Source organism: Lissotriton vulgaris, chromosome 2_2 (genome assembly GCF_964263255.1).
Source record: "Lissotriton vulgaris chromosome 2_2, aLisVul1.2, whole genome shotgun sequence".
NCBI lineage: Eukaryota > Metazoa > Chordata > Amphibia > Caudata > Salamandridae > Lissotriton > Lissotriton vulgaris.
The window spans coordinates 282,421,556-282,439,693 of record NC_141688.1 but is presented as its reverse complement, the minus strand read 5'-3'; the positions used below and the strand labels follow the sequence as shown (position 1 = coordinate 282,439,693).

At 45.0% G+C, this 18,138-nt stretch overlaps 1 protein-coding gene across 1 annotated transcript in view; it reads right to left on the bottom strand.

Moving 5' to 3' along the window:
• The window catches only part of API5 (apoptosis inhibitor 5), a 130,467-nt gene that overhangs the window by 92,392 nt on the left and 19,937 nt on the right, over nucleotides 1-18,138 (bottom strand). The window contains exons 2-5 of the mRNA XM_086959607.1: nucleotides 4,103-4,264; nucleotides 3,003-3,096; nucleotides 1,399-1,464; nucleotides 355-506 (exon numbers count right to left, since the gene is read on the bottom strand). Coding sequence (XP_086815733.1) covers nucleotides 355-506; nucleotides 1,399-1,464; nucleotides 3,003-3,096; nucleotides 4,103-4,264 — 474 coding nt within the window. The remainder of the gene's footprint in view (nucleotides 1-354; nucleotides 507-1,398; nucleotides 1,465-3,002; nucleotides 3,097-4,102; nucleotides 4,265-18,138) is intronic.

Here is an 18,138-nt window from a genome sequence, read left to right as displayed (position 1 = left end):
AAAAAAAAGTGCATTTACTTACAGTAGCTTCTAATAAATCTTGGATCATGCAAACATTTAACCTCTTCATACAAAGGACTTATCGAAGGGTTGGACAGGGTGTATATAATGTTAAGGGGACGCCTCCTGGAGCAATAATCAGATTGGCACCACTAATAAAAAATACTGAGACAAGAAACAGTGAACACATGCTTTTTAAAGTGTGTTGCCTAATATGGCCCTTCATGGAGGGCCTAAGGACTTTGTTATAAGGTAAAGAATCTCTTTATGTGCCTCATCATACACACGCGCTTGTGCCGTAATACAGTTTAACAACGAACCAACCCCAATTCAACGTTAAAATGAGAAGCTCACCTTCTTGGACTCTGTGAATATAAGATCTTCCACCTCTTTTGTCATCACCTCTTCGGGCAGATTCCGCGCCTTCGTGCACAGGAATTTAATGGCACGCTCTCTGACAATGTCTTCTCCCTGGAGGATCTGGCTAAACAAGCCCCCCAATGTTCCTGTCAAAAAAGCAGCATTTTTTGCATCAGACATACAGAGCAAAACGATTCTGGGTACCCAAGTGAGGAACCACTGGCAAATGAATTTACACCAAATCACAAGCAAAGCCCAAGCACAAACTATGAACATTTGACTTTTAAAAACACAGAGGAGCAAGATTCAATACCTCTAAAACATTAATGTTACTCTAAACATATAAGTGAAACTATTTAGTAAAGCATCTGGTTGATATCTTTTTATTCCGGTTTATGTACCATAAATGAAAGGAAAGTATAAAGAAGCTCTATGGTAAATAAGGATAACATCTGAGCAAGGTAGCCGATAATAAAGGATACAGTTGAATTGAGCAGTAACAGCGTAACGTGTCTCTACGCTCAGAGACTGGTACAATATCTTCGAGAGAACTAACATGTAGACACTAATACAATACTTCCTTGAGAGCTAAATGAAGTCCCATATTTATTTTAGTTCGGAGTATCACGAGAAGCAGCAGTGGAAAGACCGCTGACAGTTTGACTCTTAAGGAATGCCTTGATTAATCATTTATTGTATGCTAATTTTACTTAACACAATTTCCCAAATAACCAAAATTTCAAAGATGCATTTTCTGCTTTGTCTTAACCCAATATTTCACAAATGGAATCCACTCAACACCCCCAGAAAAATTCATAACCAGCCACAGAATTCCAGTGGCTTTCAAAGTAATACAGTAAAGAACATCAGCACAAAGAAGCCGCATCCTATGGATTTAATGACATTCCTTTCATACCCAAGCTTAACCCCTTTACTGCTAAGGCAATATTTTACTTCTCATCTAAATTCCATTGAAATCAATGAAAAGTGCATGACGAGTTACCCTTGTCATTAGCAGCCAAGAGGTTAATACGCTACCTTTTGCGTCCATTTTAAATATACTCAGCAATGAGTTGTTCACCAGATTAAATTCGGCTGAATCATCTGTCAAAAAAAAAAAAAAAAAAAAAAAGGTTGTCAGTGACTTGCTACGCCGAAGAAAGAACTTACTTGCCATTGCCAGACAACATAATACAGGTACACAAGACAATTAAGAAAGATTCCTCGGCAAACAAGCCCATACTTTATTTAATTTACAGACAGTAAGTCACACCTACTCATGGAAGAAATATTTAACTAGTCACAATTTTGGGGAGGAAATACATTATCTAGATCCGATACGGGCAGGACTATTAGTGAGAGGCAGAAATGCACAACAAATTAACATTTAACATTTTGTTAGAGGGAAATAGGCAAGGATTTGTTAGGTTTGAACAGCTTTCCATCTGATCAATGTTGTGAGGGTTAAAGTGAAATTTTTCTGCTGCAGGATTTATGTGGACATCTTTCACCCGATTGTTTATGGTCATGAGATGACATTTGCAAAGCAAAGCATATTAGTGTTTTATGCACAATATTTTAATATTTTAACTTGGGAACCAGTGTACAACTTTCACACAAAAAAAACGCGTTTAGGTTCTATGGCAATGACGGCCTTCCTGACACCAATATTTAAAGTACTGTTTGACAATAAAGCCCAAACTCCAGAAGTATCACAGGATATCAGGTTTGAAGATACACTTCAACAAACATGCATGCTTTTCACATCATAATACTTGCAAGCCCCACACCTTTCAAATGATCTTCAGAATCAAAAAATATCACTGTATAGTGTTGATTCCCCACGCTGGTGGACACTAAAGCCACCCATGCCAAATTACTCTAAAATCATGGCAAAACATGCCTCACCAGTTGGAAGCATCAGACTATTATGGGGGGGGCAATTAGCGAATCTTAAGATGTACACATCACTCAGAATGCTCAATATTTTAACCCCTTCGAGGCTGATAACGAGCTGGGCTCGTCATGGCGTAGCCCGCTCGCACGCTGATGACGAGCCCAGCTCGTCACGCAAAGTGCGATTTGAAAAATCTCAGCGCAGGAGCGGAATTCCGCTAGCGCGCATGAAGTTAAAGATTGTGCCTCTTGGATTACACAGAATGGCTGGCGAAAATTCTGAGCTACTGCTCTGAATTTGTACAGCAGGGGAAGAAGGCATGACTAGGCCATAACCAACAAGTGTTAAGCCTACAAGAAGGGGCCTAGGTGTCTCAGACTTGCTGAAATACGCCCAGGCAGTACTGCTACAATGCCTATGTGAGTGGACATATAGAGGTTGGTGCAAGGCAGACCGCACCTTGGGTGGAAGACTGCAGTCCTGAGGCTATAGAAACCTAAAACGTTTTCTCGCTCTAATTAGGAGGACAGCGTTGAGAGAAGAGGATTGTTTAAGTGTTCGATATGGACAGAAACCATTCTTCTCTAGTTTCACTCAAGTATAAAGGCACAGTGGTTTTTTAACTGGGTCTCAAACGGTATGCTTTTTACAGTCAACCATACCGAACCATCCTAAATCTGATGTGACATCTATTGCATTCTTTGAAGTTGGCATCCACAAAAAGTCTATGCAGAGGCTACTGTACCAGATTGCAAAAGTTGTGTCAGGATATCTGCTACCCGGGGAAGGTTGTCTCCTGTAGCAAACTGTGGCAGCTCTTTTATTGCTTGGCGTCGAATCTGCATAGAAAAACAGGTCATCATCAACAATACGAATAAGGCATCTAATAAGTACAGGTCTAATATTTTGAAGATGTAATAAATCTAAGGCAGCAGGAAGCCAGGTACAAATCTAAACAATTTTGAACAAAGCGCAATATACAATAAACATGGTCAGTCCTGTGACAGATGGGGATAACTTTGATAAAAACACATGAGGGGAGAAAGGTAGTTGAAAAACAACAGCATTTCTTCACAAAAAGTATGGTAAATTATAGAACAGACTAAACAGAAAGGGCATGGAATAATTTACAGAAGGTTGATAGGCCCTGAAGAGATACTGAAGCACAGAGAAAAGCAGAGTGCACTGTGCTGCAGAAGGGAGAAGTCTGTGAACCAATACTAGAGGAGTCTTGAGAACTCCCTCTCTTGCTAATAGTTACATACAAATGCAGATATGCCGTAGCAAATGGGGCTTGGAGCCAAATACCAAATTTGTGTAAAAAAATTAATGTGTGCCAGGACCCTTGTCAGGCCACCATAGCTTGTATCACCCACTGCCGCCACTAGCTCGGTCAAAGACAGTACCATCAGAACTAATCATCACACTCGTACAAGTATGACAATTCAGACTTTAAATATACATTATAAATGACTAACACAGGCAGCCCAAGCTATTCTTATAGCTTTTGGTGGCAGGTATTACGGATTTTAACGTATATTTGATTAAAAGCAACTGAGGGGCATCTCACAAAATTAGACCAACAGCGCCAGCAAGTGGCAGGCTGTTAAGAGTCGGTGTTGACATTAAGGGGCTGGCAACAGGAAAACACCCGCTCAAATTAAGCACTGTGTGGGCCTAAATATGGTAAGCGGACCACTAAGTCTACCTCAGTGTCAACGAACATCCATCTCCAAGAGGTTTAACAAAGCAGTAATTGAAAAGAACCAATGATATCAGAGGGCAAAGGTCAACTATATTTCTTTACTGAAAGAATGCCCAGCTCTCAACAGATTAAACGCTTACAGAAACATCTTCATCTTCACATAGGTCCAGCTGAGCATTTATGGCTGCATCTGCCAGGTCTGGGAAATGCTTGAAGAATTTGGGAATAAACTGTGCTGCCAATCTTTTCTCCTTAGGTCCACCTTTCACTCCATCCAGAATAACTTGGTAGGCATCTTTGTGCTAAAAATAAAAAACAAGGATTTTTTTTATTATCAGAAAAGCAGTTCAGTTCCAATCCCTAGAAAAACGAAATCTCTCTAGAAGGCACAGATATAGTCTGACACATGAACAAAATCAAAATATGAAAGCACTGTGGTAAGTAAAGTCAACTGCAAATAGGTCTTTGTGTTACACTTGCTGTCATTGGCAAATCCCATGAACAATGTCTGACACACACACGTATGTGTATATATATGTATATTTTAACACATGCATAAGCATATTTCAAAGCAATTAAGAATGCACAAATACAGGTGTTAGGTGCGGACTTAAAAAAACAAGCATTTGCAATGCAATAGGTATCGCATTAGGAAAGTTTGAGCTATTGGTATTGTAAATGACAAATATTTTATTTATGTGTTGGTTTTGAAAATTGCGAAATTAATAGCTTTGTCATTTACAATGCCAATAGTTTTAACTTTCGCAAACGTGACACCTATAGCATTTGTCTCTATAACATGCAAACTCATCTTGAAACAAACGTACACTGCTAGGCTAAACCGGGACTTACAGGACAACTTTCACATAATGCAATCGCAGGTCCAAATGCAATTCTGACTCAGTAGCGTCAAGAAGGAAACGCTGGAAAAAAATCTGATAGTTTCACTGACAATTACTGCAGGCAGAAAGAGTGCAAGATAAGACACGCAACAGTTGATTCCGCACTGTCAGGATGGGGCGGGTCTGGTGCGCTGATGATGGGGAATAAAAAAACATGTATCAACCGGGCTTGTTCTTTTACAAAATATTATTTCTCAAGAAATATAGTTTGATAACTAGTTTTAAATGCGTGCATGCTGTTTGCGAGGAATGCAGCTAGAGAAAGCAAATTTAAAATACAAAACACGTGTGCAATGTTATCAAGTGGATTCTTGACGTAAAAACAGTGTTCAGTAAGTGTCAAATACTGACCAAAGACAAATACTGCAGCTTTCACATAGGACATGCAAAAGAATGGTCAATGGCAACGGGCGCCGACTAGCAGGAAATGCAGCAGGAGGTGGTGCGGGACAGCACGCAGCGCCCCAAAAAAATAAATAAATACCGCCTTCGGGTAAAGTCTGCGCTATATAAAAATGCATAAATAACTAACTATATAAATACCGCAAATCACCGCCGTCACTCTGCCGGCCTGCGACCAGGAAGTCAGGCAGGCCGGCGCGACAACAGGAAACAGGAAGTAGGAGGGCGGGAGCCTACCCCGCCTCCCACGGAAGAGCCGCGATTGGACTGAGCCGCCGTGTTTGGAGCACCGGAGCAGGCAGGAGCCTACCCTGCGCCCCGGTGCCGAAGGAGGGAAGAAGAGTCCTGCTGCCGGGCCCTGCAGCTGAGGAGAGCCGCCGCACGTAGGAAGCCGGTGAGTGGGTTGCTGAGCGGGGGAGGGGGGGGGGGGGGGAAAAGCATGTGCGCGCGCGGGTGCGGGCTTTGTATGTATGTGTGCGTGCGTGTGTGTGACTGTGGGGGAGGGGTGTGTGTGTGTGTGTGAGCGAGTGTCTGTGTGCCTGCGTGTGCATGCGCTCGCCTGTGTGTGCGTGCGTGCGTGCATGCAGAGGGGTGGGGGCTGCCTGCCTGCGTCTGTGTGAGCAAGGGCTGTGAGTTACTCTGCGCATGCGCGGGGGCAAGCCTGTTCATTCCAAGCCAGCCTCAGCCAGCCTCGGGAAAAACGAAAGTAATAAAAAAGCGAAACTGACACTGCCACTGCAGACAATGCTGCGCGCTCCCGAGGTGAAATCCGACACTGAAAAAGCTCGTAACACTTTGGTGTCCACTCTCCTAAATACTGATCACATTAGTTGTCGAGCTGACAGCATTCATGCTTCGCATGAATGCTAACGTCAGCTCGACCTAAAAATGAATGGTTTTCACCTGGTTAATTAAACCAATCTGGTGAAATCTTTTCTTGGCGATCTGTAAAAATGGTGAAGAATACTAAATGGTAGCGAGTATGAGGTCTCGTAGGGGGAGGGGTAGAGGATCTCGCTGTGAATGTTTTGAGGAAAACATTTATTTTAAAGCACACTTTCCACATACATTTGATAAAATACCACTCATTCGCTAAAAAGTGCACCCATCAAATATTCAAGGTCTTTTTATGGTGTGGTAAGCCAATGAAACCTGATGTTCCCCAGCTGTTGACCCCATAATTTTCCACATATCACAAATTACATTCATTACGCAAGAATATGTATTCTATCATAGGAGCTGAACCCCTATATGCCAAAAACTCCATAAAATACACCAGAGCCAGAACTTTTTGATTCATGCTACCCAAATACCGTAGGTGACTTAAGTCTTAAGGGACTGTCTGGGACTGGATTACAGGATTCCTATCTCCTGGCTGCAATACATCATGAGCACTAAGAGACCCCCGCAGACTCAATTTCTTTTCTGACCCAGTCCACAACCCCAAATCAGATTTTGAGCGAGTCAAGCAGGACTTTGCCACCAAGGTGGGCTCAGAGAAGGAGGATCTTGAGCTGACCAAGAGCTCACTGATGATCCATTATTATTTGGTTAAATCAATGCGTGGCCTGGAATTCTATCTGCCCAGTGATACTTGTGGTTACCATAAAAGGTTGTTGACCCTATTTAAATTAAACAAGATCCGCCAGCAATTATTTGCAACTGGTGGGTGGCATACAGCCTCTGAACTTCCTGCATGAGTCTGTGACAGTATTTCTACCCCTGATAGATTGCACAGTTTTTATTTGCCTTAGATTGAACACCCTCAGCTATAAATATATTCAGCCTCTGTTACCATTGAATTTTAGACAAGTGTACCAAGCGTTATTGTTCTTAAAATCTTTTACCTACTCTCACTATATGTTTTTCTTTAACATGGTTTTTATTAGGTGTTTTAAGATCGTAGCTTGGAGTTGTAACCAATTTACATATTTTAAATCGCTGTTATATTTTGCCGATTTGTTATGGGATTAGGATGAATTTCTCATTTTATACTTTTATAGTTTGCATTGTTCAATTCGAATAAAGTTCTTTGATGGTGCTAAAGACTGAAGGCAAGAATTAATCCTAGTATGTCAGGGCCAGCATTTTGTTATGGCTGCTGCTCCCTTTCCATATGCCATAATTGTCCTCCCGTTTTATAAGAATTACCTCCAACCTCTCAGTACCAGCATTTGGCCATGGATGCCCCATCTGCCAAGAACTTCCTCCAGTATGCATGCAACAGGATTTGTTTTTCCACAAGTTACCCACTACCTCAGTTGTGCCAGGGCCAACATTCCGCCAGTGGTGCCCTAGAGATACTGTGGGTAACCGTTATGTCAAAAATTACTCCTAGCATGTCAGGGGGGATATGTCATGGGTGCCCCCCTTCCATATGCCATAGTGGTTCTCTGTTATGTAAATGATTACCGCCAATGTGTTATACCAGTATCTTTCTATGGATGCTTTTGCCAAGAATTACCTGGCAAGAACCACTGCCATCTGCCTCTAGAATGCCAGCATCTTTCCAAGGGCTAAGCGAAGATTCGCGAGCAGACCACATTCTCACTTGCATCTACTTACTTTCACTCACTCTTGCTCCCTCATTTTTTTTACTCACTCATTCATTCGCACTCAGTCATGCATACTTTATTACTCACACTGAATCTTACTAATTCACAGTTACTCACGAGCCAGCCCTGTCCCAAACAGTACTGCATCCTCCTACCGCTAACAGACAACGGACTGGGCAAATTAATTTTAAGTGTTCCATTTTCTTTGTCCTCATGATCCCAAGTACCTACCAGTTCCACCCCAGCATGCGTCCCAAATTTTTCCTTAGCACTCGCTTACTGCCTGGGGTAACCAAACTTTTTAAAGCTGTTGTACTGCAATGATACTGCGCTCATTCTTTTAAATACTTATAAAGCAATGGCATCTCAGCGAAAATGGAGCATAAAGTTAAATATGCATATATAATTAACACCAAACAAATACACAGCAAATGTAGAACAATCATCGGCTACTATATGCAAAAAAATACATACATGTTTGAGAAGTCAAAAATGTAAATAGCTCTGCTATTTAGGATAGGGACAATTTACGAGTTCCTGTTTTCTGCTTTTATGGTTTAAATCTTTTTTTTTTTTTGAACAGAGAAAATTCAAGGCACTCAGCTCCTCTATGATGTTTTTACTGGACACCCCGTGGCCCAGCCAACAGCAGACTAAAACACTAACACACACACCAAACCACCAACTGCTAAACTTCTTGTCAGAATAATGCAAGCACCTGCATAAACACCAAGGGGGTGTGGCGCCAGAAAGAAACGGGAGGGAAATTTAAAAAAGAGGAACTCGAGCGGGCGGTGAAACATGAAACGGCAGAGAAGAGAAGAATGATGTTGCGATTGTTTCTTAACGGGCCATGTTAATTAGTTAGACCTGAGATGCTGGGCGCAAAGGGTCAAGCTCGCAGGACTGAGGCCACGGTTTCACTTAAAAACATGCCGTAGGTTTGCTAAGGGCTGTATGGGCGCTCGCTCCGCGCACTTCTGCTCTGTAGCAGTGGGGTAAGAAAAAAAAAAAAGTCAGAAAATTAGGTGTGCATCCCTCTACCACAGATGTTATTCCCCAAAGTACTTTCGCCCTCCAGAGATTGCACCCAAGACAAAGAGTCATATGTTGCAAAATACAAGAAACAGTGCCAAAACAACGCAAATACAGGAGTTGTTGGTCCCCGGTCACATGCGTAGGATATCTGAATTAATTAATGGACTTTTTTAAAAAGATCAGAGACTTGGCAGTAATAATGTGTATATGCAATGTTAATGCAATGGACACACGTGGATTCTCATTTCAGCACTAAGAATTATCAGTGGGTGGTTGCTCACATAGTTCACTAGTAGTAGTCTGCTGTCGTAGTGGGGAGTCTAATATGGAGACCAGCCTAAACAAAGCTTTTTGGGTAATGTAGTTTTTGAGGAAGAATAGTTGTAGATTTATTGACAATCTTTATTCCAGTTCGTTAGTGAAAAGTACTAGGAGGTAACAGCCACGTGACAGAAGGAGTTAACAGCACGTGACAATGCAGCTACAGGCATTTGAAGTGGACTGCGCACCAACACGGTTTTCATCCAGGCATCTCCGTTTGAAGAAGGGAAGCAGAATGCATTTGCACCAACATAAGCGTAGTCTGGCAGTTAATCATGAGCTTTGGCTGAACGAGTAATTTTAAGAAACGCATGCCATGGTAAGCGCATCTTACAGCTCAGTTTGACTTAGATTAATGAAGGGTCACATGGGTGAACACAAGCATTAAGCTATGGAGTAACGTGCGCAGTAGCAGGTATTTTTAATCAGTAAGGGTTTGGGAGTTTAGATTTCCAGCATAGGACACGCGTGCAGTGAGGAATGAAATAATTGATCATGTGAGCAATGCTTATTTGGAAAGTCTTTATCGTTTTATTGAGAATGACAATATGCTGTATGTCTCTGATGTAATGAAGTTGAAGGAACTGATGTAGTTCATTATTTTTCTGTACTTTAGAAACCCCCGAAGAAGGGATGAATTCCCGAAATGCATTGGGTGATTGACATCAAAAACGTTGCATGTGGAACCAACGCTGTTCCTGTGTTTTTGAATAACAAAAAAATGAGTAGAATGGATTGAAAAGACTAAAGAATAAGGAAAAAGATAATGGTTAAACTGGAGAGAAAAAAAATGTTATGGTGGAAAACGAATTTAATTAATTAAATTCATTAATAATAGGCTGTGCAGCCAGAAGGGGACCGAAATGTGGTTCCCTTTGTGTTCTTTCGTAAAAAAAAAAAAAAAATTGAAAATTTACAATGTTTCCAGCGCCTCCGCAAAACCTGAATACATAATCCGTGATTTTTCCCACACCCACACTGAAAAATACACTAAATAAAGAAAAAATTATCAATTTTCATTAAACTGCTTTGAAAGTAATTAAACCCATTTGCTATGGGGCAGTTTAATATCCACCTTTGGTGTATTACGCACTCCAGTTTTAAAAAGAAAACTCAAGTAGCTGCAACATTACACAAAAGTGAGGCTGGGTGAGAGGGTTGTGAGGGGGGGGTGAGGATGAGGGGGTGTGTGAGGGTGAGGGGGTGTGAGGGTGGGTGAAAGTGTGACCAGTTAGATATGGTTGGTATATGTTAAACATAATGAGGATAAGAAATGGACCGTAGAGCGTTAGATATATATGTTTACGGTATTTGCAAATAGAGGAAAGCGTCCCCACCCCTGCAAGAAATACTGGCAGGATAATTAGCAAGTAAGGGAAAATTAGATTTAGGAACAGCCATATGAGATGTGCCTAGGTTCCCAGACGATCGGTCAGGCGATGGAGCCGAGATTGGGCTCCAGTCGCCTCTTTCAAAGACTTCAACTCAGCTTCCATATAAGGTAGCACAGGATAGACGATGTCGGTGATACAACGTGCCCCCCCCCCCACCCCCTTCGTTATGCATTTAGAGCGGGGGAACCAGGCTTGATCCACCATGTTTGGCTCGGCACCCAGTGATTAGGAGCAAATCACGTAATCACCCACGGGACTAACACTAAGGAAGGTGCCCCCGTTCTATAACGCTGCTGTGCGCGTTAAAAAAAAAATGCTTTCATACCCGCGGGCTGAGTCCACACCAGATATAGCTGTGCACTCCTACGCATTGGAGGTAAGACTACAAGGCAAAAAAAAAAAATAAGAAAAGGAGTGGAAAGATTCGTGCTAATCTCCTGAGTGTCGGGTATAACCACTTAATCTCCCGGTGAGGGGGATTTGATAGGCAGAAGGGAGCCACAAAGACTTTTACCATGTCCTGAGTGCGACAGGAAAAAGTTAAATGAAGAGCGTGGGAGAGGTGTGGCGCATGCCCAGAGTTGCTGAGGTGTGGCGCATGCCCAGAGTTGCTGAGTCCGTAGCGCAAGGCTCGCAGTTCAATCCCCACATATGCTGATCTGATGTACTAAAGGTGCCGTCAAATTGGAAAGATTCATGCTACTCTCCTGAGTGTCGGGTATAACCACTTAATCTCCCGGTGAGGGGGATTTGATAGGCAGAAGGGAGCCTCAAAGACTTTTACCATGTCCCGAGTGCGACAGGATAGAGTTAAATGAAAAGAGCGTGGGAGAGGTATGGCGCATGCCCAGAGTTGCTGAGTCCGGAGCGCAAGGCTCGCGGTTCAATCCCCACATATGCTGATCTCATGTACTAAAGGCGCCGTCAAATTCAGTGATATCGAAAGGGAGGCACAGTAAAATAAAATAATTGCCTAGGAGCTCACAGGCCGGTCAGGGGTGACAAAGCCGGGACCGTGCAGAGGTTTCTGCATTACATCTACATAAGTCAGCTGGTCTGGTTAGGGCTGTACGTAAAGACATGAAAGGTGAGGGACTGCAAATGGACGGACTGAGGTAAACAAAGAACAAGAGCGGCAGGGAAACAAAGTACGGCCGGCCACCGGCCAGCCATGAATAATTAGGGGAAGAGAAGCCGCAGAGCACACGCTGGGAGAAGCCCTTTGATGTGGTGGCGGCCGTGAAAAAATGCAATTAGGAGGGAGGGAGGGAGGCTGATGCGCGTGCTTGTTTGGTCACGTGATTCACGTGAACTTGAAGAAAACCGCACGAAAAAACCCGCTGTTTCACAAGTATTTTGAGGACTTGAATTCTCGCCATTTCCCATTCCTTCGGAATGGAAAAGGCGAGACCTAAAAACATAATGCTCCGATGTGAAAATAGCCACCACTTGGGTTGCCCCCTCTCACAGGTGCCGCCCTTTCCTTTGAATCAGGTGACACAGGAGAGCACGAGGGAGGACTGCGCATCTCTCATCACAATAGTTCACTCAGGTTTCCCCCTTGGTTCGTTTCCCCTTTTTAAAGATTTTGAGGATGGCCACACCAAAGACCAACATCTCCGCACGTTCCAATGTGAGCACCGCACAGTGCAAGCCCCACACGCTGAGCTTTGCGCACACTTCCACGCTCTCCCATACCTCGGCAACTGATATCAAGGCGCAGAATTACATGTTTATTGTAACCTACTAGTTTTTGGGGAGCGGACTTGCGCGTGAGCCTGTAGGTGCTCGGAGAGACAGCTGCAAAATGGCGGCTGCAAGCATCCGAATTTTTCGGAATTGGGGGCGTGGTTTTGTGGTTCTGAGTGACAGACTACGTCACTGTCTAAAGAACAGCAAAACTTACGCCCCCAAATCCGAAAAAGACGGAGGGACGGCTCTCTCCTCCAATGGCTGGCCTCCGTTTAGGAAGCCAGCCAATGGAGGAGAGAGAGGGCAGGGAGGCGGGATCCAAAGCGCTACTAAAGAACATTAATTCTCCGACCCCAGACTGCGCAAGTGTAAGTCAAGCACTTCGGCTCAATGGATAAGATCTCGGAACCTGGGGGTCAGCTTCAATATGGAAAGTTCTTGTGAGAAGCCGTGAACACAGGCAATCATTACTGATGAACCACTTTCGGGGCATTTCATGAATGGGCTGTGAGGAAAGTGAAGGAATGGATTATGGACCCCACTCTAGAAGAGTTGCAGGATGGCCAAGATGTGGTGAACTGAGAGCAGAAGGGCATTGATGATACATGCAGAGATTCTCGGAACTACGAGGGGAAGGCCACTCCATGAACTGATATGTGGAAATGGCAAGCAACATGTTAAGAAAATGTGAGTACTTTGACAAGAGGCTGGAAGGAGTACTGGTTGAGACCAGTGGCGGCTGGCACAGATTGGGGCGAGGCAAAGGGTGTAAAAAAGAAAAAAAGTACCTGATCACTGCATCTCTCCTCCGTCTCCCCGTCATCGCCTCTCCCCTGGGGCTGGCACTCATTTTCCCCATAGCCAATCTCAATTCAAACAATGGGTAACTGTTCCAAAATTGGGCGCAATGGTCACCCACAAGAAGGAAAAAAAGAGGGAAGAAGTTGAAAGCAAGAACCTAAACCCCACAAACTGGAGGCAAGCATGAGTCTGGTCTCTTGATGCCCTCACAAATTCTGAGGGGTCGCATGCTTCATCATTGGGCGTTGCTCCTTGTCGGGCTGGCGCTGTAATGCCCTATGGGTCCCCTGAATGGTGGTTTTGGCAGAGATCTTTTATTGGTATGCCGTATGAGGAGTGAGGGTGTGAGATAAAGGGTTCTGGGAAAGGGAGTGTAAGTGAGTGAATGATAAAACTAGCTAAGGAATACCAGGGTGAATTATGTTTCATATATAGGTTTCCTTGCCAGGGTAAAAAAAGCTGCCAAAGCAACCCTTCGGGGGTACGGCATTGCAGTCCCGGCCCGTCGAGGAACAATGCCCAATGATAAAGCATTACATCCTTCGGAATGTGTGAGGGCATCAAGAGACAAGATTCACGCTTGCCTCTAGTTTGTGGGGTCTAGACCTAGACTCTTGTGTGAGAAAAAAGGGTAAGGCTATGACCTTCTTCAAGATTTGCCCGGCGCTAACCGCCTTTGTACCATTCGAATTACCAAGCAATGAGGCAGGCGCCGGAGACCAGAAGGCAGGAAACAGAAGTTTTATTCCGACGGAGCAGAACACATCAGATCAGACAACAAGGTATCGTCTCGAGGTGCTCTAACAGCCTCTCTGAGGCCTGGCCTCTTATACCCTGGTTTATGACATGTGAGCATTCTTTATTGCATAAAAGACTCTTTAAACTTATGAAATGACATCCCCATAATCCTTGTGTCAAACCCACCCCCACATACATCCACAATAGAGGTCCTCACCCTGCTGATAACAGGAGGGGGTTATCACGCGGCTGAGTGTTCCGCCGATTCTTAGGATGTGTGCGCCTGATCGTATCCCGTGGGGAGGCCATGATCAATAGTGGGTCCTTTGAAGAGGAGCGACTCCATACAATAAGGGGCAGTAAATGGTATCTTCCGGCTTAGGCGATGGCCTCGGACCTGTGTGGACAGTTGGACTCGGGGGAAGGGGTCATCAAAGGAGTGGTATTCATGCCGCGTGGACAATTCGAGCGCGGAGGGATGGTTTATCAACAGAGGGGTATTCATGGAAGGAGAGGGGGTGTTGGTCACGCGCGAGCGTGACCCCCAAGGACGGGGTCATGCAGGAGGAGAAGGGTTATGCTCATGTGAGGGAGGGAGGGGGGAGGGAGGGGGGAGCCAGGGTGCGCGGAGGATGCTTGCAGGGTCAGAGGAGCGCGCTGGCGATCGATCGTGGACAGGGAGACCATGATACCTAAAATGGCTGTTGTGCACATTGTACGTGGGTGACAAGCTGGCGCAGATGATGTTCAGCTCGTAAACTAAAATTCCACACTTGCTTTCCACTTCTTCCTCCTTTTTCTCCTTCTTGTGGGTGACCACTGCACCCAATTTTAGAACAGTTACCCTTTTGTTTTAATTGAGATTAACACAGAGAACACAGGTACTGGAACACAATGAGCTCCTAGTCCCCCCCTCCCCCCTTTGTTCTTGGTACATCCCCAGAGCCAATCACATCGCTACAATGCAGCGTTGTGATTGGTCTGAGTTCCGTGGTTCAGCACTGAGCCAGGGAATGGGAGCCTGGACATGTTTTCCATGTAGGCTGTAGTGCAGCCATCGTGGATAACATGCAAAGTGTGCTTGACGGTTTGGCCGGCCCAAAAGGGCCTGCAAAACATTCATGCGTAATTGAAAACCACCGCAAACCTGCCACAGCAAGAAAGAATGAAATAATAATAACCTCGAGTTATCATTTTATGTTTCCTTTATTTCATCACTGCAAAGCTGTGGGACGACACTCCTCCGCCTTAGCGGAAGAGCCGCCGCTGGTTGAAACAGAACAGGGTGCTTTTACAGTAGTCTAGGTTGCTCAGGAGTACGGTGTTGCCAATGATTTAGAAAAAACTAAATGAGAGATTATGCATATATTGATTTGGTGGTAATGAATAACTATGAATGGGATGAAGACAGGTTATTGGTGATTGTCAGGACTCTGGTTCGGCAGAGGGCGGGGGTAAATATTGTTACAGGAAGAACATGGGGGAGATGATGGCAGTTGACAAGGTGGAGGATGCAGGGTCGTGACCTCAGGTTTTGCAGAGTTCAGCACAGGCCTGTTAAGAGCCAATCAAGGGAGTGCGGAGTTGAATATTCGGTTTGCTGCCTCTGTACCCGTTCAGGCAAAGCAGTGTGTTGGCACCGCTGGTTGGTAATAACATCTTATAAAATATTGAAAGAAAAAAGGACACTAGTTTGCCTGAGATCGCTCAACTTGTTAAAGTAAGCATGCGATAATCAATCCATCAGGGAATTGTAAGCGCACTACTCACCCATGAAGGTCTCAGAACTATGGACTCCGTGTTCCACAATCAACAATTTACTTTATCATATGCCTATATTATTAGCCTTGACTTCCAAAAGCAGTCCCAGTAAGGCAGTTCCACTGCCGTCTAATTACTCGCTTTCAGAATCCACAGCACAAAGCAGCAGGCCGCGTTTCCGCTTGTGATTAGAGGCGCACGGTGATAATGGGCCTGTAATTCTCTCTTAGCCAGGTACTCAAAAATATGGACGTGTCTCTCCTACGTGTCAGGCAACGCAGTCAGTAAGTCCTTTAAAGTGTGCTTAAATGCCTAGCCCCAGAGTGCAAACATCAGTCACTTCCTGGCAGCTGTAAACCGACCTAAGCCATCTCTCTGGAGCATTTCTGCAAAAAGCATCCAGCCTGCCGTCAGAGCCCACGGCCGGTTCTGTAAACGACACCTCGGCTAGCTAGAAAGAGGGCAGGCGTCAGCGCTTTGGGTCTCAGCTATTTTAGCATACCTAAAGACAAGTCTGAGCACCAGGAATAAATATCATGAAAGGCGCTTAAACTCTTTCGCTGAGGTTTTACTAGCAGCGTCTCTAAGCAGCAATGTGCGTGGCCCCAGAGTGCAGACAGAAATGTTTCTGAAGCTAAGCTAGGCCCAACAGGTACGCACCTCCAAGCAGCATATACAGGTAAGCAGGACAACTACTTTTTAGTGTTACTAACATTCTCGTTTTGTTTTCCAGGGTATGACTTGCTGCTGCTTCTTCGCACAAGTACAAAGAGAGGATGAAAACTCGACCCCAGGCCCCTTCATGCCCAGGCGACTTTCTGAGGGTGTTTAAGGCGGGAGTGCGGCTGCTCTTCGAGTTGCCTGTCCCCCTCCAGGCACAAAAGTGAAGAACAAACAATCTCAGCAGTCTCCCATCCCCCGCGTTCTCACCCCCAACAAAACATTTTCTTTACCGTCACCGTGTTTCCTGCACCCCGCCCCCAGAAGGAACTCCGTGGCTTCAAAGGGACTCAAATGCACTTCTTTCTTTCGTCACTAAACTGAGATGACGTAATACCCGGTCTGATGATAAATATTCTATATTTCCTGATAACGCGCCAAACAACCCACAAAAATGCACTCACAAATAGGTACCTGCCCAAAGCGTTCAGAATGGGATTTAAAGAAATAGGGCGCTAGTCCATTGGGTAGGCAGACGCACGGAGACAGAAATATGTCCTCACAGGTGTGCCTTGACTGTTCGCAGCGTCCGCAAATCTCAAACTGTGCCAGCTAGCCTTAAATAAAGTGTAAATCATCATCACCAATAGCGGCAGTTTGTCAGACTCTCAACACTAGCATAGCACAGACTTTGTACAGAAGTACAGAAGTGTGAGCTCAGATTGCACTTCTATGCTACAAGTTTCACTTTGGCACTAAAGCCATTAAAGGCGTCCAAAAGATACATGAAACAAAAATATTTTAAATTATGCATGGCCTCTTCAAGAAGAACAGGACATTAAATAAAAAAGCCACGTCCCAGCAGCAAGAAACAAATGAGATATCCGAAGACGGAACGAATAAACAGGCACTCACCGGCGGGAGAGCAGGTAGCATCCAGTCTGGCAATCCGCTCCCTGGCTCACTCTCCCCTCTCTTCGGAAGGGGGAGGGGGGGGGGGGGGAGGGGGAACAGAGCCTGAACTCACCGGTCCCTGTGCGAGGAGGTGATGGGGTGGCTGAGGGAGCCCCTCGTCCGCTGAAGCCCTGGCTTCCGGCGGACCGGGGACTCTCTACTTCATTGGTAGAAAGGCAGCCCTAGCACAGTGCAAGTCCCACACGTTCAGCTTTGTGCACACTTCCACGCTCTCCCATAACTCGGCAACTGACATCAAGGCGCAGAATAACATGTTTATTGTAACCTACTGGTTTTTGGGGAGTGGACTTGCGTGCGAGGCTGTAGGTGCTCGGAGGGACAGCTGCAAAATGGCGGCTGCAAGCTTCTGAATTTTTCAGAATTGGGGGCGTGGTTTTGTGGTTCTGAGTGACAGACTACGTCACTGTCTAAAGAACAGCAAAACTTACGGCCCCAAATCCGAAAAAGACGTAGCTTCTTTGGAGGGACGGCTCTCTCCTCCAATGGCTGGCCTCCGTTTAGGAAGCCAGCCAATGGAGGAGAGACAGGGCAGGGAGGCGGGATCCAAAGCACTACTAAAGAACATTATTTCTCCAATCACAGACTGCGCAAGCGCAGCCTTTAGGTCCGAGACCTAAAAAAGCAGGCCAACGTTCAGCGTCTTGGTTTGCAGGTTTTCTTGGGATCAGCACTTGAGATGTGTGTGTCTGGGAGGCGTAGGAGTCGGAGTAACCGAGGGCATGTAAGTTCCCTGAATTCCGAGACTAGCAAGGTGAGGAAGGGTCACCAAAGTTCAGGGAATTCAGACCCTCTACCAGCCAAGGTAAGAGAGAGTTTCTCCACGCCCAACACCGACCACAAGCATTGGAGCCAGCCCTTATGTGTCTGAAGTTGGGTAGAGCGCGCCCACTGTTATAGCAATCAGCCGGCCTTTCCTTGACTTAAGAGGATAGGTAGA